Genomic DNA, 27,065 nt, shown 5'->3' on the forward strand with positions numbered 1-27,065 from the left:
CCCATGCATATTTACATAGAGATATTGGTATAACATCATGATAGCGAAAATCTGGCAAACAAGCCAACACTGAAGTCAACGAGTAAATCGTCGACTGACTGACTGATGGCTGCATATCAAAAGTGAGTAAAGTGTGTACCATGGTTGACCAGCCAACAGTAGACAGACAGTCAGTCAGTCATTCAGCCAATTAGTCAATAAATGACGCCATTTTTTATTGTTTGCGAATTTTGCCATGTGTTCTTTTTTTGCACATACTGTATTGTGGCTTTTGTTAGCTGTTTATGACCACTTCTTTGCCAACAATGCTTCTTCTCCAACTCACAATCTCATGTGATGATGACAACTCTTTACGAGTAACCGGTTGTAATCGGTTTTGAGCAGTTTTTAGCAGTTTGAAGTGGTGTTAAGTTTATAAAAATAGTGGAGTTGTTAGCAGAATACGGGGGTAGGCGGCAGTCTGCTATGCTGATGGTAAGCAAAAAGGTTGGTGAGTTGTCGATTTGGGACGCTGTGCTTGAAGTTGTTTACAGTTTGCTTTTAGTTTCGATGTTTCTTCTACGCATTGCTTGTTCCCTTTTTGGCATATTTTTCGACAATTTATTGCACGTTTGATGCTTTTTGTTTCTGTTTTGAAGTATGTATGTACTGGGTTAAAACTGTCAAGACAGGAGTGTATGCTTAATAAATTTTCGAAATTTTTGCAATCAATCGCGTGTGGCAGTAATTAGCGTCGATTGCACTGACGGGGTTGTTACTACAGGATGTAGTAATTAAAATTTTTTTAAATAAAACCGTTTACGCCGACTCCGAACGGCGATTGTATGTTTATGAGACGCTGTTTTCCATGGCGGAAATACACTCAGAGGTTTACCATTGCCGACCTTTTTTCTATATTTTTTGCTTTGCGATGTTGCTTTGACCAGGGCTTGAACCCAGGCAGGAAAGTATTATTCATAACTAATTTTCTCTAATTATGTTCCCTACACTGTTTCAAATTTACAGTATCGGTCATATCTATAGCACGCCATTTCAAAGTGATATTGTGTGCCACTTATGTTTATATATTTATTTTTAAGAATTTTCAATTAAAATACAGTCCTTTCTCTAATAAACCCCCTATAAACCAAAGTTTAATAATTTGTAGAAAACTTCAAAAAAGTGCAACAAATTTTCACCTAAGTTTCAAACTTTTTTCTCGCAAGTGTTAGAATTTTTTCGAGTACACAGTTTTTTAGCCACTGCAATTTTAGTCTGATAATGTGCAAATGTCAAGTGGCTACGAATTACCGTTAATTTTTTATGTATGTATGTATGTATGTAGATACATATCGTCGTTTAAAGTACAAAACCGCGTATCGTCAATCTGCAAAACCGCGTAACTGCCAAAAATTGGATTTGCTCGCACAAACTCTTGGCTTAAGCTTTATCCATTCGTCCTGAAATATACTGGCCAGAAATGCGATTGCTTTATGAAAAAGAGAACCATTTTGAAATATGAATGTTTTTACTCTCTAGAAAATAATTTATGCAACCTCACATACGAGGTTTTGCATTATCTTGATGCGGTTTTGTACTTTAAACGACGATATGTATGTTTATTCTTCCCAAAAATATTCCTCATAGTGTTGCATAATTTTATTTTATCTCGGAATTTTTCAGAAAAAATGTCCTTCAATCAAATTCTTTAACGGCTCTTTCCAAAATGTTTCAAGACATTTATTTTCAGAGATATTTTCTTTTTTTTCAGCCAAAAATCTCCAAAAAATATTTTCAATCGAAAATTTTCACCGCTGATTTTTTTGTCGAAAATTATTTTAAAATAAGTATTTTCTCCAATGCATATGTATATAATCACATTCCCTCCCACTTTGCCAGGGCTCGAACCCAGGCACTACTTACAACTACATGACAGCGGCCGCCAATAACGATTAAATTATGATTTTTACTTTAAAGATCATAACCGTTACGGCGTCTAATTAAAAGAGAAAAGTCTCATGTTGTTTTTTTTTAATTTTATAAATTTAATTTTAAAATAATTATTAGCATACTCTTCTTTCCTGCAACCAAAAAATTTTAAATGAAATATTAAAAAAAAAAAAACAAATAAATATCTAATGTTGAAAAATTTAAAAAATTTCTTCAAAAATAAATAAAAATTTAAAAATAAATAAAGATATACTTAAAGTCTATAATTTATAATAATTTGTTTAGTTTTCCATAATATTTATTTTTTTTCCATACTTTATTGATTTTTTAATATTTCTGAAATTATTATTTTTTAATATTTTATTAACTTTGTCTTAAATTATATTATTATTTCGCAACACAACACACGATGTTGCATTTTAAGTGGATTCGCAAGACGTGTTAAGTAATGGTATTTAATACCTTTTTAGGCATAAACGTAAAAACTACAGTTTTTAAAGGCTCAGTTAGCCTAGACTTAATTGACGTAACGTAGCCTAATACAATATATTTTTGTTCAGGAACTGTTTGGTGTGGCTTATAGGCGACAAAGTGACAATCAGCTGAAAAGGAAAATAAAAAAACCAAATATTTTTACTTCTGGCTAAGTTGACGTGTTGAGTACGTAATATTTAAACAGATTGTTAAAGTCGCTTCGATTACTTAGTACTTAAGTAAGAATGGATGCGCATACAGTCAGCGTCAAAAATTTGCATACCCTGACGTTTTGAAGATTTTATATATTCCTATTTTCCATTCCGATGGATCCAAGAATCGCTTGTTTTTAATTTCATACATAACTCTGGGGAAAATGCCATACATTTTCATCATTTAAAATTTTTCAATTCGATTTCTGAGAAATTTTTAGTATACAGTTTTGTAGCCCATTAAATTTTAATATAATAATGAGCAAGTTTCAAGTCGCTAAAATTATCGTGGATTTTTGAGTTTTTTTTTTTGCTAAGGGTGATGCGTACCTTCTTTCATATAAAAAAAAAAAGTACCGTAAAATTCTCAAAAATCCACAGTAGCTTATAGTCACTTAAAACTTGCACTTTATTGTACTGAAATTGATTGAACTACAAAACTGCTTACTCAAAATTTGGTTTAAAAACTGAAAGTTTTTTATGAAAATTTGGCGAATTTTCCCACATATTGTAAAAACTTTGAAACATGAATTTATTTGCCATTTGACGCAGAATTAACTATATTTGTATATACAAATTTACGAAAACATTTATTGTGAAAAACATTGCAAATATAAAAAAAAGCACTGTTGGGAGACTTATTCTGGTGGGTGTATATAGTATGTAGATGTGCAATTTTGCAATTGATTGATAAGCTGGAAGTAAATATATGTTTTTTATTTCCTCATCCGCATCACGCTTTCTTACATGTATGCATGTTTATAAAACCAATAATCTGCGTATTAGTAACATTTTAAAGAGCATACGCCTGCGCTCATTAAATTTAATTAAATTTATTTCCCATTGTCAAACATGTTCCTTGTTTTTAAGCTGCGATTAGACTTTGATTTACAGCCGCCCGCACTTAACTCTGAACAACGATCGTCAAGGCAATAATATTATAAATAAATTTACAAATGTTTCCCATATCGAGCAAGCATTTTATGCGAAGTCATAAATGGGACATTAAACTGTTGAATATTCGTATAAATATGCTTTAAAAAGCGTAGTAAAAGTGTACACTGTACTTACACCCATTGTATGCCAGCTTAGTGTTTATTTTTAGTGCGATTGGTCACAGCACTTTTAAGACTTACGCTCGCATTAGATCATAACAACGAAAACGGTTTCGTAATATGAAGTGCGCGTTGCAATTTCGTTTTGTTCCAATTTTTTTTGCAAAGGAAAAAGTTGTACATAATCTTTTGAGCAAAGCTGCATGCAATTGTATGTGTAAATACGCCACGAAAAGAACGCAACAGTTGTATGTCTTTCCCGCACACCATTTAACATTTTCCATTTTCTTTTTGTCAGCTTATCCATCTGCTATACGAAGCATAAATCCATTGGCTGATTTTTGTTCCTATTCACAAAAGCGGAAAGGGTTTTTTCTCCGCAAAAATTGCGTGAGCGTAGCGGATTCTCAGAAATTCGGTTTAAGTCCGGTTTTAAGCGCGTTTTGTAATAGGCAACTCTCGGATTCAGTTTACTAGCTAATTTTTTTACTTTTTATTTATTTTCTGATCTTCACTCTTTTATTTAGTTGTTTTTTTTTTAGTTCTTGGCTGTCCCACTTACTTTGTTTAATTTGTTTATGTATATATGTATGTATTTTTGACTCATTCACGTTATAAAGACTTCTGCAAAATTAATTTTAATATCGGGAAAAAACTTGCATATGCAATATTTGTTTTTTTAGTGGCTTACAAATTGTACTGTATAAAAAAAAACCAAATTTATGAAGAAGTTATAAACTTGCTTGGGTTGTTTAAGAAACATTTCACCTTTGAAAGACAAACCCGCAAATCATTGGGTGGGTAAATTTTTCACGCTCACATTCTACCTTCACTTGCTCGGCGGCTGATCGTTATTGCAGCAGTATAACTTAAGGAAGCCGGCTCACGGATCGATGGATCCTCAGGCCGTTCGGCTATCATAGCCACATCAGCGAATATTTCGATACCTATCAGCATCGATTACAGGTGAAGCAAACCATGCATAATGCCATAAACTTGTATTACAAATGGCTCCAAACTTGAAGGAAGAGGCGGAGGATTTAACCATTCAAAGCCTCTTATACCACTGGCCGACTTTAAATAGAAGGTGACGCTTGGTAAATCACTATTTCAAGGCCTTGCGAAGATTCGCGAACGTCGAAAACAAAGCTTTAGCTAAGTACATACCTAACGTCCACAAAGTGGCTTGTATCCAAGTGAGCTTTTCAACACTGAAAAAATAGGCAACTCAATGTAGTATCACATCGCGACATTATTATCTTATGTGAGGGGAGGTACTCTCTAGCCATTCCAACCTAACCTTCAACACACACACTTTCTTTTGTTCCTTTTTAACTCTTTTTTTTAAAGTACTTTGTTTTTAAGCTCATTTTTTCCCCTGCCAAATATGTACCTAACATCCATGATTCAATAATTAAAAGTTTGCTCATTATTGACATTAGAGTTTTGACACTCCCTTAGCTCCCTTACAAAAGCTTTGCACACACACACGAACCCACATATAGTGCCTTGCTAAGGGAGCCGATTTTGTCAAGAGGGAGCGAGAAAACTGCCTAACATCCACAATGATCTTGCAACATATGTATGTCTACCTGAATGAAGCAACCAGTAAAAAAAAATTTCGAATTTTGTTTTCACATTTATATTTGTTTACGAAAAATGTGAATAAAGATAAGCGGAATTAATACTGCAACAAAAAAAAAAGTATGCAACCGGCATGATTTCAGAAAGGTGTGCCATTAAACGCTAGACAAAGTGTAAGATTATTTTCAACTTTGTTGATTACTTTGTTAACTATTGTGCGTTTCATGTACCCAGCGGCTAGTAATGCTCTTCGTTAAATAGCAGTTTTGATATAAAATTTTGTTATTCGGAAATTTTCTTTTTGTTTTTTTTTTTTTTATGACGGCATTTTTGCTACAGCTACTTGTTGGCTACATTTGGTTCCATTTTATGTGTTATCTGGTATTTAGATAATTTTTTCTCTTTTTTTACTTTTATATCTATGCTTCTACCTTCAAATTTCGCCTTACGCTTATACATTTACTGAGATATCTTTGTATTTTTTTATTTGCTGCTACACAACAAAAAAAAAGATTATGAAAATGATACAAATAATAATGCGCCTGAAGTTTTTGACCTTGTAGCGCTCCAATTCGCGTTAATGTTTATAGTAGCTTGCTTATATTGCTCTACATTTTTGATATCACAAGCCCTCTAGCAAGCTTTTTGCTTATTTAAGGCTGTTTCCAGCTCTCAAGAAAAACGAAACATTTATATGAAATGACGCACAAGAAATGGAAACAAGATGTTCTTCTGTCAAAATTTCTTAAATCAGCTTGCATGGTGAAATTATACCAGGTGTACTACACGAGCAAAAATAATTGAAAATTTGCTTGAAAAAATTTCCATAAGATAGCCGAATGTCAAAAAAAAGGAAATAAACCGGGAAAGCTGATTTATTATTTCACCTGTTTTTTTTTTGTTATTTCACCATGAGCAGCTTACAGCTCTCAAGAAAATGTGCTCGTATATTTATTTTTTCAAGCAACAGAAACGAAAAATAATTCTTGTGATTTTTCTTGACAGCTGAATTCTAATGGCGTTTTCGTTTCTACCAAAAAAGGTTACCTCCTCTTTGCCCTCTTTACCCACAAATACTAAGAAGAGGACAATGGGAAGGCAGTGTTTTTTGTAGAAACGAAAACGCCACTAGATTTAGAAGCCAACTTTTGAAAGTGTCAATCACAAGTAAAAATTCAAGATTTTACTTTTTTTCATTGTAGAGCAACCAGCTTGCCTGAGCCTTTGCCTTTCACGTCAGCTGATTATTATTATTTTTTTTAATTTTTTTCTTTTTATTTCTTCTATTATTTTTTTTTTCAAATATAAACTGCTGTACCCGAGCTCATTCTCTGCATTTTACTTGCTCACCTCAATTCTACTGAGAAATAATGCCGAAGCTACAACTTAAAAATTCCATTGCTATCCTTAATTATTTTCCCTCTGATTTCCATAAGCCTGCAAAAAAATAAAATAAATGAACAGAATTTTAAATAATAATACTTAGTAATGTATGTTGTATATAACAAATCCCATTTACTATTTTGTGCTCAACTCATTTGCCTTACGGTCCTTGTGCTTTTTTTCAGTCACGTTCCACAATTTTACTATTCGAAACAGTAAAACATTTTTTTACAATACGAGCTATAAAAAGTAAATGTAAACAAAAGAAAAAAACACAAACAAATAGTTAAATAAACGATGAATAATCGTGCAAACATATGTATACTCTTAGCATATGTAAATATGCTTTACACTTTAGTATTTACCACCAACAGGTACGGCACCTATTTAAAAATATTCACAAATATGATACAGCTGTATTTAAACACGTGATGACATTATTAATATTCATTTAGCACTTTCAATTCAAAACTTAAATGCGAACAATCTTTCATGGCATACAGTATTACCTAACACGACCTGTAAGAAAAATTACAGACTTTGAATTTGTTATTTACTTTGTCGCTTAAAAAAGTACTTTGCCGTTGCTGTAAATTTTCTTAAAGAAATAAACATATGAACAGATATCTGTTTAACACTTTCGATCTCAGTTTTCACTAGCTAATTTTTTCTTGCAGGGAATATTCTTCAAAAATCACATCCAAACATTATTACAGCAACAAATACGCTTTCTACTAGCTGAGTATGTATGTATATTTAACTGCAAGCAAGTTGGAATATTTGTCTCTCAGTTATCACTATTCCAATATTGACAATAAGTTTGTTAATTGACAACAACAATTGAGTGAAGTGAATTTTTTAATTAAGAAAATTGTGTTCAATGTTATACAAAACATCAATTTAGACTTTGATTGTACATTTAATTGAGTTATGCAATTTTTTGTAGTAAAAATCTAGAATTAAATAATCAAAAAAAAAACATAAGAGTTTTTGTTCATGTGGCAACGAAACTACTTTAGCCGCAGAGATTTTGGGTCGCTGAATCCAAATTTCAAGTCAGAATTTAAAAGTTGTCCCACATTTTTGTATTTCTGACTTCAAAAAGTATCATAAAGTTCCAATTACTTCAGATTTTATTCCTCTATCCAAAATTGATTAAGATTTGACTGGTCTAGCCGTGCGAAATAGCGCAGTTTTTGTGTCCCTAGCTCAATAACTCCGGCGCCATCCGTGGTGTCAGCGCACTAACTTAGCTCAATAGCGCAGTATACTGATTTGAACGCGGCGTCAGTAGTGTCGTCTCTATTTCTTTAATTTTCAGCGCTGAAAAATGCTCGTACTGCAAACCGAATTTAATTGCTAAGAATGTTGTAGTAAATGACACGATATTCTTATCATTCTTGAGTAAAAGCTTTAAATTTGCAAGATAAGTCTCTCTGGCGTTCTCACCTTTCAAAAGCAAAATCAAAATACATGTAATATTTCCAAGAATTAAAGCGAATTGTGTGTGTGTCTCATGTGTTTCTTGGTGTTAATGGCGCTAGTGTTGGCGCGGCAACTCCGACTGCGGTGTTAACGCAATTGCGCCGCGCAGCGCAGTTTTACCCATGCCTATACTGGTCTCACTTGCCGTATAAAGAAAAGCTTATTTGTGAATCTGCTTTTCTATGTTTCTGCCAGAAGCGTAGTGGTTGATAATTGAATGACCACTTCAATTAAAAGCCACTCGGTTAGTCTCCGGTCTAACTTATCAGTCAAATAAACTGCGTTTAAATCGTTTGATCGGAGATTATTAAATTTTATTTGAAAATTCGGCACGAAACTCTGCTTTTAAAATATTTAAAGGGGGTCCGTAAAAGCCATTCCAATGCTCTTACCATAGTTTTCATTTTCTTCTTGATTTTCAAGATAATTTTTAAAACTAAAGTTACGTATGTAGACATTGTACTTCATCTTAATTATTTCAGATCAAAGGCTTAGCTTTCATTTTACACATTTTGTATTAGTCTTCTTATTTGTTTACGAACAAACCTAGAAAGCGTGCATGCAAAATTGACCTGATTTTTTGTGCATTGTTGTTCTACAACTTGTTTTTTTTTTAGTATTGTTTACATCCTCCGGTTTTACGCGTTGTAACTGTAAAACAGTATTCGCACTTACGTGGCTAGTGGAAGGTATGTGAATGATTTTGAACAATGTTTCAGAGGTCACTGACCAGTGTGTTTGTGTTTACTGATTAACCTTACAATCACATACATATTTTTTAAATGGTAGCAGTATGTATCTTTCTGGAAGGCGTCTTCGGAGATACATACATACATTGTTACACTACGAATCTATTCAACTTTTATAGAAGATTTTTGGCGTAACTGTAGGGATTTTTGCTAAAATATTTTACCAGGTGCTGCGTTGTGGGGTGTAGAACAATTTGCATCCAAAAGTCAATTTCGGAAAAATGGAAGCTATGACAATTTCGCGCAAAAGGGTCGATATATGTTAGACATCATACATGTAAAAATTGTTGAAAAAGGAATTTTCTTTTTTAGTTTCTCTTTACTTTTTTTAATATAATTTTTTAATAATACCCAAAATTTCATCACATTTCAAAATAAAAAATAGGGGTATACTTCTTTTTGATATAGAACAATCCTAGGGGGTGAGATCATTACAATTTCGACTTTGCTGTTTTTGGACCACCCTAATGTACACACTTTTTTTATACATATGTATGTGTGCGCATTTGTTTAAGTTTTTTTTAATGTTTTTATTATTTATTCTTTACTTTAATTTTACTTTTTTTTTTTGAAAAAAAGTGGAGTTGGCACCTTTTCACCTTAGGTAGCGATATGTTAACAATTTGTTTATTTGTTATGTCTTTTAACTCGAAAGAGCATGTAAATTTATTTGTCTCTATGTCAATCTGCTTGTGAAATGTCTGAAATTTTCGCGCCTTTTTTTAAATGGGGTAATTGTTTTATTTTTTTTTTGTAAACCAGTTTCAGCTAATTTACAGTGGTAATAACTGATTACAGGTTTTATTTTTTTTGTAGCATTTTTTCATAAACAAACCATTTCGCGGTACTCGACTGATCGTGGTAGTGATAATAATGCTTTGCAAACAGCGTACATGTGTTTCATTTGCGAACAGCTGTAATCAGCGCTTTTTGTGTTTTTTTTTGTGTTTATATGTAGATTTATTAGTGGTGACGAAGTCATAATGGCAAAAGGATTAGAGTGGCCTTTAGCTGTCGTGTAGCCACTCATTGTCTCAATTGGCAATATTGTGCGAACATACATATACTATAAGTACATATAACACCGTGCGACAGTAAATTTTACACACGAAAACAATTAATATATTCACAAAACTGGGGGCCAAATATAGTAAAACTGCGTTTTTAATTTTTCTATCTGACGTCAGGATTTTTTTAAAAGGACTTTGAAATTTCTAGAATATGATTGCATAAAAAAATTATTCAAAGGATTCGGTGCATTGTCGAATAACAATATGGGTATCAATTAAAAGCAAAATATTCTGTAGGATAGAAAAATAATAATTTTTTGGTGCACCAGGACAAATAAGCATTGAGAATGTCCTTTAAAAACTTCATCGTTGAATATGCTTGGAAATTTCCAATATTTATTTTTGAAAAAAAATAATTTATTTTTTATTTTTTGTTTGTGTATATAAATAGAAATTTTTGGGTTTAAGAAAGTATAAGTTTTCTGGTATCCTTTACAACGATGCCAATTTTTTAAAACACTTATGCGTCTTGGTGCACCAAAAAATTAATATTTTTTTTTTAAATTCTACAGAATTTTTCCTTTTAATTGATACCCATATTGTTACTCTACAATGCAACAAATCTTTTATTCAATCATATATTAGAAACTTCAAAGTCCTTTTAAAAAAATCCTAAAGTCAGTGATAAAAACTAAAAACGCAGTTATACTATATTTGGCTCCTATCTTTTTAAATATATTGCTTTCTTCGTGTGTTTTAAAAATTTTTGAATTTCTGGTTTTTGTCGCACGGTGTAATATCAGTTGTACACTGATATGATCCATTGCTCAAGCGCGTTGACGTGCACAGTGCGCACATTTGCGCGTCATGCTTACTTTGCCCATTGGCGTTAAAATTAAATTATTTACTACTTTCGCAAAATACTTATATTAATTATAGAGACACAGTTCTATGTGGTTTTAGTTGAATAACTTGTTAGCAATACTTAGATTGTATTGTATTTTTTATTTCCTTTTTCACATATATTTGTGTATATTTTTTCTTTTTTCCTACTTACTGGTTTTGCTCTTATCAGCACCTACTACATATTTTAATAGTCGCAGAAGTAAACAAACACTTGTAGGTGCAAAAACGATTTTTTTTTTACATATTCTCTTTTTTATTTGCATGGACTTAGTTTTTTTTGCAACATTTTAATTAGCTGCTCCAGTTTATTTCCTTGCTTACCTGTTCGTGTTCTGACAAAATGATGTGCTGTACTTTGCTGTGTGTTTTAATTAAACATATTTTTTTTTTGTATAGACACTGCAGTACTTAGCTTTGTTCCGATTAATTTGTGACATTCGGCACGTGCGCCAGTTTTTTACACTGCATAGACGTCAATCATTTCCACTTAAGTAGAAAGATTCTCATTGTTCAAGTGTGTTTTTAATTAGTCTGTGTAAAATAACCTATCACTGATTAACTCCTTTGTGCTGACGGCAGCTGTGTTTCAATTTGTCAGATAAATTCAAGCATTGTGGATCGTCATCAGTCACGGGACCCTAAGGATCAGGCGGTCTTGGTCCCTACTATCACCCTGCTTAGGGTGGACTACATTAATATGGGGAGCCGCAAAAAAGTGTGCAAATCGTAAGTCGCTTCGTTGCTCTATTCTACGGTTGCTCAGATGCCTACTAACTCGACACCCATGTCATAAGGCCAGTATTTATGTTGAATGTTACAAAAAGGTTTTCGATAATTTTTATTCATAATTTTCGTCAAATAGGCTTTATTTCTCAAAATAGCCTTTTTTTACTCAATACATTTAGATTCTAGTTTTTTCACTTTAAACGCAGAAATAGCCATCGCAGACTACGTGATCCGTACTAGAGATGGGCACGGGACTAATAGGGACCATAAGCTTATAATTAGCAAATCATGATTTCAATTTAAAAACGTGATTAATCGATGTTTTAATAAAATAACTCTCCTAAAAGTTTCATTAATTTTAACTGAAAACAATTATTTTCTAACTTTTGTACCTAAAAAACTTGCATAAAACTCATAAATTTTTTCAAATTATTTTTCTGTGCTTTTCTTTTTATGTAGTACTTTCCAAAAATGATTTTCCCAAATAATTTTTTGGTCAAAAATAATGTTTTTTCATACATACGGGTGAATGGTTTTATAATGCTGGTATACATTGTTTTGTTAAAAAATTTCTTTAACCTACATAAATTACTTTTTTCCTAAACATCTTAAATTAATTTTTCCCCAAAAATGGCTAAAAAAATGCTTGGTACCCTATTACACTAAGAAGTTAGTTTATTTTCGAAATTTTTATTGCCAAAAATAATTTTTTCGAAAATAATGAACTTTTACTGCAAAAATATTTTTTTCTTCACAAAATATTTGGCTCTAATATCTGGTAATTTTTGTTTTTTTTGGGTAAACATATTTTTTCCTACATTATGTTTTTACGGTAAAATGTTTTTCCAAAAAATCTATTTTTTCTATCCTAAAAGAAAAAAAAAAAGTCTTAATTAAAAAATTTTTAAATTTTGATAAAAATATTTTATTCAAAAAGATTACTAAAAACGTGCACAGTTTCCTTATGAGTGGAGTAAGTTTTTGCAAAATACGTTTTGAAGGGGCGCACATTTCGACGTTTTTCAGAATTGTACCGCGGGTCCCGAAATCGATCACTGAGATTAATTCACATGGCTTTTAAATTTAGTTTAAATACAAAAAAAAAAATATTAAAGATCTGACATCTTCCGGTTATTATTATTATTATTTTTTTGCTTTGCTGTTCGTATTCGTCTCAATAAAACATTTTTAACGATATATTTGTATAAAGACGTGGGGGGAAACCCGCGGGAAAATGCTAGTACTTTATATGGAAAAAAATCAAAACACCTTCAACAAAAAACTATCAAAAATCAATGCGACTTTTGACTAACTCCGAACTCGTAGTTTTTTTACCAGAATTTAATGGGCTGCAAAAAATCTGATTAAAAAATTGAAAATTTGCATGAAAATTTGTTGAATTTTCGTGAGTTTTGCACAAAGTTATATTATTATGTTTTTTATTGTAGAATGAACCATATTTTTATAAAAAGTTGGCGAAAAAATATTAGAAAAAAATGTTGCGTATATTGTGAAAAATTTGCTGTGTCAACACCTTTTGCCGGCAGTGTAGTTTTTTTTTTAATTTCGTCGATTCACCTAAACCGCAATGCATTTACGCACCTTACATACAAAACAAAACAAAAAAATAGTGAATTGCGTTCCGACACGCACATTGCGGCAGCACAGCTATAGGAACCTACTGTGAGTAGACTCCCTCACTTCTACAACCACACACCCTACATTGCATTTTCTCATTTTTCGCTTGATTCGCTAAGCGAATAAACTATGTAAGTACTGGATATTTGTTCATTCATTTGTACGCTCGCATTTCCGCTTGTGAGAATTTCCACGCTAACATTTTCCATAAGCACACCCACACATACGCCGGCATTCACGCACACTTTCTTCCGAATATCACAAACGCACGAAAAGTCGAGTTGAGTCGAGTCGTTGCGCCGCGCTGCTGGCACTTGCGCCACATTGCTGTGCGCCTGTTCCTTTACTCCAACTAATTAACGGGTTATAATTGTTACCTCAATCTATTGGCCGACCGCTACCGCACCGGCAATGTGAGTGCATGTGCATGTGTTGCGGCGGCGGCAATGATGTTGACACTTGACACCCAGTCTTAATTAATTGTTAAATGTCCAAAAAGACTGGGCTGCTTGCATGCTCGCGGCCAAGCAGCCAACCAGACAGGCGGGGAGAGTCGGGTGGGACGCCAATATGTATGCGTTTGTAAGTGTGTACATTGGCGGGCCCCCCAAAATATATTGTAATGATATACAATGTACATACGCATACTCACGCAAGCAACGCTCGACCGCCATTAATTGCCTTTGCTGCTTCTTTTCTCACAGGCGCAAAGCATCTTCCTTTTAGCTGGCTGCCTTTTCTCATTTCTACGCACGACTTTTGTGGCGTCTATGTATGTTTGTGTATGTTTGTGTGTGTGTGTGTGTACGAGGTACCCCCAAAATGCTGCAAGCAACGGTAACTTTTAATTGCTACGCCTCACACGCCAATGACTCATCAACACACTTCACCCAACAGTTGGGAGCGTGGAAAGCACACAGCAGTCAAATCAACTAAACTCGTCAGTCCCTCTATGCGTCCGTTCAGCCGAGTCGTCCAATTAGCCGAGTTTGTTTGCTTCCACTTGGCAAAGTCCAAACTTCAGTTGGTTGTAGGTAGTTTATTTTTTTTTTTCTATTTGGATTTTTTCATTCGACTCACACATACACGGCAATTCCTATTAGTTCCCTTAAATGTTTACTGCTTCGCCTGCCCCAAGACTGAAGAGTACTAATTATATTCGCTTGGCTTGCAGCTTTTCTTTCTGTTTCCGCCTTGCCTCCCTGCTCACTGCCTGCCTTCCTTCATTTATTTTTCTCGCCATTATCCACACTCCTCTTATCCAGCCAAACCAGCTAACCATTCAGTTATTCATTCATTTATTTATCACTCGCAATCACAGATCTATGTACACAGCTGCTGCTCCAACTAGTCTTCGTCTAAACACACATTGCTCCATCCAACCCACCAGCCATGCGTTTAATAACCCACCGCATGTCCATAAGTTTAGTTTCGCTTTTTGATGCATTAAATTTAGCCTCGACCTAGACCAATTAACTCAGGGTGATTTGATGGGCGCTCAGACTTTTGTGCTGCAGCGTGTGTGTTTTTAGGCTTTTTTTCGTCTTTCGTTTCATTACATTTCATAGTATTTCTTGTCGCCGCACAGTTTTCATTGCCAGCAAACCATTTTTCGGCTACTCTATGCCAAACCTAATAAGTGTATTAGGGTGGTCCTTAAAAAAATCAAATGAATGATTTTTTCAGTCTCACGCCCTCAATCGGTAATACCACGGTCACAGATATCACATATAAATTTTGGTCTCGATTTAAGACCGTTAAGGCGTGTCGCACAGGGGGCAAAGTTCGGATTCCTCTATGGAGACTCAACAAATTTAAAACAATTTTTTGTTCATCTAATACCCAAAAAATACATTACCGTAGTCAAAGATATCACATACTTATTTTGGTCCGATTGGAGTCGGTTATGGCGTGTCGCAAAGGGGACAAATGTCTGATGCTTCTATGGAAACTTAACAAAATTAAAAGTATTTTTTTCATTTAATGTCCAAAATCGATACTACTGAAGTCGAAGATATCACATATAAATTTTGGTCCCGTTTGGAGTTGGTTAAGACGTCTTCATAGGGTATTCTGAACTTTGACCCCGCTCTGCGACACGCCTTAACCGACTCCAATCAAGGTAAAAATGTATATGTGATATCTTCGACTAGAGGTTGAGGCTTCTGAAATCTGATGTAAAAATTTGCTTCTTACATTTAAGGACCACCGTCATGTACATACGTGCGTACACCAAGCCACTTCACTTCGCCTCATAACCCTCACTCCATTCCACTCCACTACATACACTATTCGATTCGGTTCGCATTGTAATTAAAAACACAACTTTTCTTGTTACTGATAACGTCATTTGCTGTAGTGGTTTTCTCCATTTGTTTTCTTATTCTTTTCTGATGTGGTTTTTATGTGAAAAAATACCAAGGGGCTGGGCGAAACGGTTGATGGACAGAGCAGAGTCTTATAGCATAGACAGATGGCAGCGTTAATCCGGATCAACTCGGGAATCAACTGCAGTTGATCCGGATTAAGTCCGAGTTAATCCGGACCAACGCTGCCGTCTGTTTAAGCTTTGATTTAATTGATCTGATCAAAATTTAAGACTGACAGACTGCAGTTCGTTGGTTCACATCCCATGCCCAGCAAAATGCTTTTTAATTTTTTTTAGCTCTATACTACGTTCTCTGCATTTTTATCAGTGTTGTCATCGAAAATGCTCCTAATCCGCATTCAGTTTGAGACTTAACTCTAGGACCTTAATCCGCATCAACTGCAGTTAATTCCCCGAGATAATTCCCAATTAACAAGTTGATGCGGATCAACGCTGCCGTCTGTCTATGCTGTTAGACTTGCTCATTTAATTTACTCAGACGTATCGGTGGATTTCTACATCTGCAGCGGGTATTGCGTTTTTATGTTGGCCTTCGGGTTGTTATTTTCGTTTTCAAATTCGTTTTATGATCTTAAAGGGCCATACAGTGGTGGCTGAAAATAATGAGTGTTAGGCACGAATATGCCATGAGTTGTATGTTTCTGTAAGATAATATTTTTCGTATTGTATTTAGATAGTTGCTAACTTGGAAAAAGTAGAATGAAGCAGAACAAGCGACACTAAGAGTTACTAACAGAACTTATGTCTCCCGTTGATAAAGTCCCTAATCTTGAAAGCTCCAGATACTATAATCACCCTACTGCATGCAAAAAGTGTAATAAACGGCTTCCTTGTAGCTGAAGGATCAACTGTAGATGAATTAAATCGGCTTAGTCTTTATCTGGCACATGCCGGACAGTCCCTCACCATGTGTTTTTGACCATTCGTTGTCCTCAAGACAAAACCGTTATTCCGTCTTTGTGGATAGATCGATCCTCAACAACGCCGAAGGTTGAAAGCAACCTAACCTGGTTTGAAGAGAAAAATATCCTTTGCCTTTTGCCGCAAATTTCCATTATTCCGCATCAATCCGGAATCGGAGATTTCCGAAATAAATAGCTATCACTTATACCATTTTTTCAAAATTATTGTTGCTTTTCCACAATAGTTTTTCGTTAAAAATCGCCTCAAGCTCAATAAAAATTGTTGAATATCATTTTAATGATAGATAAATCTATTGTATCAGTATTCACTTCTACAGTTAAATCGACTTAATTACTCGGGACCTCCTGATTAGCTGGAGAGATCTCATATATTTCATCTGAAGCAGTAAGGGATTTAACAGCACACATTTGATACTTTTGAATAGGTCCTTAGGTCCCTTAGGTGGGCATCAGAAACGGCTAATTATTCTCATACCGATCCTAACAACTTCAACTGGCCTATTAGCACCTTTTGTCGATTGGTACCTGTTTTACAGGTCTGTGAACCCGGTTGCTAAGTTGTTCTGAGTCCCTTTTCAATTGCTATTGAAATTAACAGTATATAAGCGATCGGTCTTTTTGGAATACATAATATTGGCCAATACAATAGCACCTCCATTTCAAAGTGATATTGTTTGCCACTCATGTTTATTTATTTATTTTTAGGATTTTTCTATTAATTTACAACTCATTTTTGAACGAAACACATATAAACCCAAGTTGAAAACTTCGTAAAAGACTACAAAAAAGTAACAAATTTTCACACAAATTTTAAACTTTTTTCTCAGAAGTGCTCGAATTCTTTGAGTGCACAGTTTAATAGCCCATTCAATTTTAGTCTAACAATATGTGCAAGTTTCAAGTGGCTAAAACTTACAGTTGATTTTTTACAAAATTTTTCAATTATGTTTATTCGTTATATGGAAGCAAATGGAACAAAAAAAAAATCTAAAAAATCAACGGTAATTTTTAGCTACTTTAAACTTCCACATTATCAGACTATAATTGAATGGGCTATAAAACTGCTTACTCAATAAAATTTGACACTTCTGAGAAAAAAGTTTGAAATGGGGTGCTACACTGTACATTTCAACTGTGCCGCCACTGTCGTAATGCAATATACATATATATATATATACGTATGTATTTTTTCTCGAATTTAAAAATTAAATGCATTTCCACACCATATAACAAACCAACCATATAGGAAACAATAAAACGTCCAACAACTACGAACCAAATGAGGTTCTCACTTGCAGCCATGCACTGTCGAAACGGGTAAATATTCGAAAGTGAAACACACATGAAAATATAAAAAAATAAACAACAAAAACATTACAAATAGTTTGTTTCGGGTAAATACATATGTACATATATGAACCTAAAATAAAACCACACAGCCGATAGTGAGCAAAGGGCTATTGCATCGATTCAGTATGAAAATTTCATATGCGCACCAAACGAAACTAAGAGCCATAAATAGCTATGGCGAGTAATCGCATGCTCGCAGCTAGCTAACGTTTGTGAGCGCCTGGCATGCGGCTGCACGATCAACGCCTTCCAAATCCACCATACGCCACGATCACTCAACGGCGGACGACGCGATCGTTGCCAGTTTGGGGCTTTGGGGCTATGCATTATACAGTTACTGATAGTGCCGGTGTTGAGGGTGCGTGTGAGGTCGTCAGTGCTATTGCTTAGAGTTGGCGCATACGATCGTTCGCTCGCTCGCTTGATCAATCGTTCGATCGATCGATCGCTGCTACTACTTCATAGTTAGGCCCTTTATACTATGTATGTGTGTAGTTGAGTTTGTTCGCCATTGATTTTGCTGTGTGTGACTTTTACTTCTTTCTATTGATTGCTGCGCGCCTGTTCGAAAATCGATCGATTTGGAAGGGGTGTTTTTTGTAATTAGTTTTTCAAATTCATGTCATTAGCATAAAAGTGACAAATTTAATTGCACATAAAGTAATTTTTGGTGCCGTGGACAATAACAATTTGTAGTTGTTAGTGATCGATGAGCAACATCATTTTTGATATTTCAAAATTTGTACACTGCAAGAATTTTTTCAGATTTCTTTTTTGGTAGGGTTTTGAATTTTATACTGCGCTTGAATTTATGTATGTACATACAAATCACATACATATGTATGTAATCGGTACGAAAAATTCTTGTAAATTTTAGACCAGAAAAGATTTTTTTTAATAATATTCAAATATGTAATTTTTTTTATTTTGTATATTAGTTTTTATTCAAATGTATTTTATTTTCTATATCTTTCGATAACTATTTAATTTTTTCACCGTTTCAATATATATACGTATAAACTTTTTATTACGCAATTTTATTTTTACTTATAAAAATGTAGCTACTAAGGACTTTTATTTTTCCTTTTAAAATATTCAATTTAATTTTTTTATTAATTTTTTGGTGAAATGTATTTTATTTTTTTTTTAAGTCATTTACTAATTTTTTTATTCTACTTTATTTGATATTTCCTTATCTAATTTTGTATTTTGTTTTATGACGTTTAAATTTAAAATCTTTATTAAATGAATATCTTACTCTCATTAACTGTTTGAATTTTGGTTTTGTTTTATTTCTTAGTTCAGTTTTATTGTTTTTCTCTTACTTTTTGTGTTTTTCTTTTGAGTGTTATGAATTTGCACTTTAGAATTTTATCTGAAAGAAAATAAATGGAGGGACTCACAATTAGAAAAAACTTTTTGTAATTACGATGTTGCTCGGACCAGGGATCGAATTCAGGTCTTATGGAGTGGTGGTACGCACCTCTAACCACTTAGTCACAGGGTCGTACCCATTTTTTAACTATTTATTTTTTTGTACTGTTTTGATTTTATTTTAACTTTGTTATTCACTTACTTAATTTTTTGTTTAAACTTTTTATTTATTTTGTTAAATTTTTTTTTTTAATTTAATTTTATTTTTTCCTCTTATTATTTTTGTCTTACTACGTTTTATTTTATTGTTTTATGGTTTCTTATTAAGTTGTTATGTTTTAACGTATTTAATTTTTTATAGTATTTTGATTATTTAATGTTTGCTTTTTTATTATTCTTCACTTATTTTTTTAATTATTTTTAATTAATTTATTTTATTTGTGTATTGTTTTATTTTAGTTTTTGTTGGGTTCCTATTATATTTTTTAAATATTTTTTATTAATTCACTTTTTTTTATATATAAATTTTTTTAAATTGTATACCTTTGAATTATGTAATTTTATATTTTAACTTTATAGTGTTATTTTTTAATTTTTTATTTTAACTTTATATTTGTGCTGCTTTTTATTTTGTTTTTGTGTTTTACTTACTTTATGTTAAATTTTTTTTTTTACTTTAGTTAAATTTTTATTGATAAATTTTTTCTTTTATTTTTTGTTTCATATGCATTTTTGTTTCAATTTATTTTATTATTTACTTATTTATTTATTTAATTTTTATTTTTTTTCTCTGTGGTTTTTGCCAGTGTGATTTGATTGTTTTTGCTTCCCTTTTGGAGCTATGCGATCTCAAGTTAAATAAATGTATGTAAAGCACATACTCACATAGGTCAATTCGTACATATACACATACATACAAACTACATAAGTATGTTTATGTATAATGTACATATACACATACATACAAACTACATAAGTATGTTTATGTATAATGTATGTATACTGAAGGTCCTCTGCCATAGCCAGCACTTAGCAGTTCAGATCGTTTCACATTTGCTAGTGTTTTTTTCTCACTACTTCTTCTTGCCCATTCGTACATACTTGTGTTTGACTGCATAAACCAAACAAAAAATGTATAAATAAATATAAAATTCTCAAGGCCCTTTTATCATTTACTAGCGTGTGTGTGGCTGCTCAAACTAATGAAAAAAAAAAAACAATTTTTTACTAACTTCACCACTTCAGCGCATTATTCATAAGCCTCTATGTATACACAAGCGATTGTATATTTGTTGGTATTTTTTAATATTTTTGTACTCCGAAAATTTCAATTTCAAAGAAACACGCATTAGTGTAGTACTTTAGTTGGTTGCTATTAAATTTTGTGCGCCTGCTGCATCTCAGATTGTTGCGTAAGATTAAAAGTTCTTCTCCGTCGCTTATGGTTGACATAGAACGGAAGTCGTTTTTCTTGTACAAAGTACTTAAATAAACGAAAATGCATAGCTAAAGCAGGATCGTTCCGTGTTTCTTTGCACGTTCGTTCACAAGCAGCTGCCTGCCTGTTGCGCAACTTTGCTCGCCTGGCACGAATTCTTGACCAAACAGATCCGTTTTTCTTTAATTCTGTCTTGCGCTTGCTCGTTGTTGCTTTATTCGCCCCCAGTGTGTTCTTAAGACGCTTCTAATTGGACCGCATTACTCATAAAATAATTGTGTTTTTTTTTGTTCGCTGTTTTTCTTTTAGTTGAAAAAGAAGCCGCAAAAGCCGTCAGCAAACAAAAAAATCATTGAAAATCAACGCGACTTAAACTTGCACTTGTTTTACTAGAATTACATAACCGATGTACGCGGAAAAGTTCAAAATTTAGATGAAAATTTGTTGAATTTTTGTAAATTCTCTATATAGTTTGAAAGTTTGGCTTATGTGGTTTTTGTCAAAGCATGAACCATATGATAAATTTTAATTTGAAAAACATTGCAAATATTTAACAAAAATCACCATGCACTCACTTCTGGCGATTCTATAAGAACTGATTTTTTTTAAATATGTATTTGGAATGTTTTTTGACAAAAATTTGTGTGTTATTTTATTTTATAAAAATGTGGCTCGAACTAACAGATACTATTCGGAACCCAAACCTAAAAAAGATGTTTAGAAGTGGGTTCTAGGCTCTGATCTTATGTTATTGATGTACAAGAAGGTAATTCTCCCAATTATTGCAAACGGTTTGCTGGTTGGGTGGAAAGCTTTGAAGACCACTTATACAGAGTACAAAGGGTGGACCGAATTGAGATTAATGTGGCGATCGAATAAACTGCAGACCCTGGAATCGAACCTGGGACCTGCCGAGCCTAAGTAGTAGTTAAGAGGATTAAAGGAAACTCTATCCCTCTGTAAAAATTGTGATCAGATGGATTAAAATCATGCAGCTTTATTTTCAAGATTATTTGCGGCTGGCGTCACAGTTAAAAAAAAAGCTGACCATCATGCAAAAAAGCATTCGTTAGCAATTCTCAACAGGGATCTTAACGCTTAAGATCTTTATAATAAAAATCATACTTCGTTTAACCGTTGAAATTGGATTGCTATTTTTCCGATCAAATTTAACCGTTATTTTATTATTTCTTATTTTCCGATAAATTTTTTATCGTTATCTTTTATTTTTATTTTTCGACCATATTATAAGCGTTATTTTCAGATTTCATTTTGTAGATCTTATAAAATTTAAACCGGTCATAAAATCTCAGTCCCGTTAAAAATTATCAAAAACAAAGGAAAGTACAAAATAGCGATTAAATTTTACCGAGGAAATAAAAATACAAATATGTATAACGATTATTCTTGATGAAAAAAAAATTAAAATTCAAAACATAACGATTTAGCAATGATCGAAAACTGAAACTTGATATTTTACGACTATTTTCCATTCTTGGGTTTCAATGCGAATTTTATTGTTACATTTGAAATGGTATTTGGGATTTTGTTTGTAAACATTGAAAAAACATGGCAACTCTTCTATAAAAGAAGGAGGAAGTTTCCTCGCGCCTAAGTTGATAACTGAATTGTATATTTAATATCCAATTCCTTCTTCATTTTAAAACTGCGCTCATACAATAATATAGTTTTTGATAAACACTTCCTTTTTTGATATTTTAATATATTATATATTTATTTTATAGCCTTTTTTTTTCTGAGATGTGTTAACAATTTATTTGAAACGAATTTACAATTTTTTTTTTAGGTTAAAAAATTCTGTATGGCAACCCTTTTTGAATGAAATATGGGCAATGTCGCATTTCTCTAGAATTACTTAGATACTAATTTATGTGTTCATTTTTAATTAAAGAATTTTGATAACTGTTAAAAATATTTTTTTATGTTTTGGAAAATTCCTTTTAATGCCTATCTCATGCAAAAAAACATTTTTGCTTTAAAAGGCTCTGGTGAAGTTTTCTGTTAAGTGGTTCACCCTGATTTACTTAGTCACCAATTTATACCATATAGCACTCTTCTGGGTTTGTTATCTACAATTTTTCTCTTTTTCGTTCTGTTTACATTTTAATCAGTTCGATAAGTTGCTAGCAAGATAAAGCTAATGTTCACCTTATAAAACATAAGGAAAATATTTTAGTGCTAAAACTGAGCAAAATTGACTAGTTACTGCAATTTTTGGCGACTGCAAATAATGCAAACAAAATTTTATGAAAATTTGATGATGAAAAGCCTACTTAAAAAGTACTGAATTTTTCATATATATATATATTTTTTTTTTCTATTTCATGACATTTTTTAATGTTTAAATTTTCGCCTTCATTAAATTTTTAAACTTTTTTGCAAAATCCTATTTATTAATTAAGTACTTTTTTTAATTTCCAGAACCTTCAGTAATGGTGCCAATGATGCCAATATCATTCCGGAACGTCGTGCTCGTCTCAATACGGCACCTGGTATGCGCATAGGCGTCGGCAGTGGTAGTGGCAAGCGATCGTGCAACATAATACACGGTTCCACACACATTACCGACGATAGCAGTACAGAGAGTTTAACGCCTGGTAGTTTTCCGGGCAGCTTTACCGGACGTGGCAGCATCAGTAAGAGTGTACAAATCAACGATGCAAAGGATTTACGTTTCCTCAATACACAAGCGCACAAACAGCATCAATACAAGGATGAGCGTGTAGTGTTGATGTCACGCAAAGTGCCATTTTTCATCTTCTCGGCACTGCCCTACTACAAGGGTAAAAACGGCAGGTGAGTAAGCAATGGATAATGAAAGATGTGAAAGATGGAATGAAATTGAGGTTAAAGATTATTTTAATTTAAAAAACTTATTATAGAAGGATGTTTTTCCTGGGTTTTATGTATTTTTTTATTTACATATATGTATGTATATCAAAATGATTTTTTTTTAATTTTTTTTTTAGTTTTTAAAATTTTTTTTATAACTATTTGTGTTCTTTATTCTATTTTTTATTTGGTTATCAAATTTTGGTGTGTGTTCAAAATGAATAAAAACGATAGTTTATAATAATATCCAAAAGAATCAAAATTTAATGAGCAAAACGATAAAAAAAGGAAATTTCAAGAATATTATCAGATATCAGAATTGTTATTTTTTAACTTTAATTTTTAAATTTAGTTGTTTATTATTTTATTTCAACTAATTTATTTAATTTTTAGTCTTTTTATATTCTTTATTTTATCTTGTTTTTATATTTTAAATTTTTTAATTTTTTGTAATTTTTTTAAATTATTTAATTATTCTCAGTTTCCTAAGTGGATCCTCTTTATTAGGTCATATTTTATTTAATAAAAATTATTTTATTAAACAATTTTTTTATTGTATTTTATTCCAATCAATTTGTTTAATTTTTTTTTTTTTTTCCAAATAATTTCCATTTGAAATTGAATTCACTAACACAATCGTCTCCCTTTTCACACAGAGCCGAAATACGTAAGGAGGGTCGTCGACGCAACACATCCGGTTCACGTCCTCTATCGGCAATTAACGATGCACCATTTGATCCATTCGACCTAATGGGCATCGAAAAGGGTGAAAGTGGTCAGGTAAGTGCCAACTAAATAAGCATTTCCTATAAATAGTTTGAGTGAAAATTTATCATTACAGGAAATTTCCTATGGCCACCTACTCATACCCTCGCGCCACTATGGCAAAGAGAGTAAAAGCAAACATGGTGGTGTCGGTGGCACTTCAGGCAATACATCACTGCTGGAGAGTCAAATAGAAATTACAAGTACAGCAGCACTTAAAAATCATGGCATTGCCAGGTGAGTGGAACAGTGTGAACACCCAGATAAGATACATACATGCATACATATATAGATAATTGGCGAGGAAAATCGACGACCGAGTGGGTGTTCAGAGTGGCCTTGAACTCTGCTTTCACCCTCAGCTCCTCCTGCAAAATTTCATATAATAGCACGCACGCACTAACACTTACACTTAATCGAATTCTCCCAAGGCGAACTATCTAATTAGACACCACCATTTTCATTTTACTCTAGTAAAAACAAAAACATATCTACATGACTCCCCTCCCTGTGTGCTTACAATATGTACTAACTACATGCTTCGCAAATCGCTAAAAAAATAACCCTCACTCATCCTCACCATTCAGCTGGATGCCTATAAAAATAACAGTACCTAATATCAATCGATATCGTATGTTTGTATTTTAGTGTAGCGTAGCTAGAAACTAAAAGCGAAACGCAATGAGGCAGCGAATGTAGAATTTAACGATTTCATTTATTTTTTCTTAATTCTTTTTTTTTTTTGCTGCCCATCAGACGTTTTGCACCACCCACCCAACTACACTGACGTCTTATCTCAAGCTTTTGATTGCTTACATTTTTATGCGGCGCAAGCATTTTATTTCCCTGTCGCTTTGCCGGAGTTTTCCATGCCAAATCGTACTAAGGCATTTGCACTGCACCCCTGGTCCGAATGTCTTCGCGCTGCTTCGACGAAGTCAGCCTGCGCTGCGTTAATTAGTTTGGCGTTGTCAGCTATTACACGCTTTTATTGTCTAGTTGACACGCAATTTCTTTAGTGAGTTTTGTTTTTGTTTGTTTTGTGGGTGTGTAAATTTATTTATAACCCCCAAAATAGTCAGAATGTCTTTAGCAAATTAAAGCATGACCTCACGCAATAAATATTTTATCGGCAAGCAATGTTTTCCTCTGCCTAAATACAAGGTAATATATAGTAAAAAGTAAAACTTCGAGCAGGTTAGTAGTCAAGAGCAAGCTAGCGGTTTAGTTTCGTTATTAACTCTACGAAGTCCAGTGAATCAACATCAAACTAAAAAGTCGTTAAAATTGAGAAAAAAAAGATTTAGTAATTTTTGAGATTAAAATAAAAACAATTAATTAATTTTGTAATTTTTAGTTTAAGTAGCGTATCTTGAAGCGCCTAGCTTCCGTGTGACTTCGTTTGATATTTATTTATTTGGTAAAACTCTTCTCTTGCTTCTCGCGAAGAGCTGTTCAGCCACTTTCTTATACAATAGATAACCATAATTTGGAACAGGTATACAATTTCGTGGACCTTGGTATCACAATGGATCCGAAATTTAATTTTAATCCTCCCATTAATGTGACAGTCAACAAGGCTAAAGGTGTACTTGTATTTATGAAACGATGGTCAAAAGAATTTAGTAACCATTATATCACTAAAACCCTGTTTACAACATTAGTTGTAATCCGAGGTATCAAATTTACTCAGACAAGATAGAATCAATTCAAAAACAATTCCTACTTTTTGCTTTAAGAAATTTCCGTTGGGATTCTCAATATAACCGTCCGCCTTATACGAGCCGATTAAAACTTATTAATCTTCCTACACTTGTCAGTCGCAGCGAAATGCTTGGTACAATTTTTATGGTTAAATTACTGACAGGCTCAATTTCAAGTCCGCTTCTTCTGGGTGAAGTTAGCCTTAATGTTCCCTCCCGTGTATCAAGACACTTTTATCCCCTAATTTTTAAAACTTGTAAAACTAATTTTCAATTACATGAGCCACTCCGTTGCTTATGCCAGGATTTTAACTCTCATTCTAGCACATTTGACATATCTGATTCGCTTTTCAGCATTAAGAAAGCGATACTATCCTCTCTCAATAAATGAATTATATTATATAAAGACATAAAATCAGCTGATGAATTTAGTCCTGTAGCTGAATAGTTTTAGATCTCGACATTTAACAAACTCCTGCCTATCATGACTCGGCGCAAAAATTTAAAACATTGGTTCCTTACTTCATGCGGACTGCGCCCCTCGTTCTATGTTCTAAATTATAAACAGTTTTTTCTGGTCGCCTGTCGGCCGGCAATGGCAAAACTGCAAGTGTTATTCTGTCATGAAATAGCCTCCTCATAAAATCCATTTGAGGCTCGAAAGCGGCTCAAAACTGTAGGATCCTCCATTTGTGTAGCAACATCAAGACGCATACCACAATTGCAGAATCGTAGGTCCCGTCGATTAATATTTTTCCATTTCCCCATAGCTACAGTTTAGTCTCTTCTGAACTGCGAGGAAAAAATTTTCTATTACCTTTTCAGTGAATCCGCCTAATTTTTATTTATTTTATTTTTTTTACGGACTAGTAATAATTTTGGCAGTGAAATATATAAAATAATTTCTTATCTCACACCACTTCCGCGAATTTTTGAAATGCACAAATACTTAAGGCAATCAGTTATCTGTAGTCAATGATTTTAGATCTCTGTATACTTGAACTAATCCTTGATAATAATAATAATAGATCGAATACAAAGTGCTCAAACTTATTCATGATACGAATCCCTGTGAGTGTTTCAGAAACTGTTAATTCAGAGCTTACTTCATTTAAAAAC

General features: G+C 33.0%; 1 protein-coding gene across 2 annotated transcripts in view; it reads left to right on the forward strand.

Annotated features, from left to right (window-relative positions):
* LOC118744656 (CDK5 and ABL1 enzyme substrate 1) overlaps positions 1–27,065 on the forward strand; it is an 84,805-nt gene that overhangs the window by 51,415 nt on the left and 6,325 nt on the right. For both annotated transcript variants that reach the window (XM_036477814.1, XM_036477815.1), the window contains 3 exons: positions 23,068–23,442; positions 24,135–24,258; positions 24,320–24,480. In XM_036477814.1, coding sequence (XP_036333707.1) covers positions 23,068–23,442; positions 24,135–24,258; positions 24,320–24,480 — 660 coding nt within the window. The remainder of the gene's footprint in view (positions 1–23,067; positions 23,443–24,134; positions 24,259–24,319; positions 24,481–27,065) is intronic.

The sequence above is a fragment of the Rhagoletis pomonella genome, unplaced genomic scaffold, assembly GCF_013731165.1.
Source record: "Rhagoletis pomonella isolate Grant_MI unplaced genomic scaffold, Rhpom_1.0 Rhpom_scaffold_00008, whole genome shotgun sequence".
Classification (NCBI taxonomy): Eukaryota; Metazoa; Arthropoda; class Insecta; order Diptera; family Tephritidae; genus Rhagoletis; species Rhagoletis pomonella.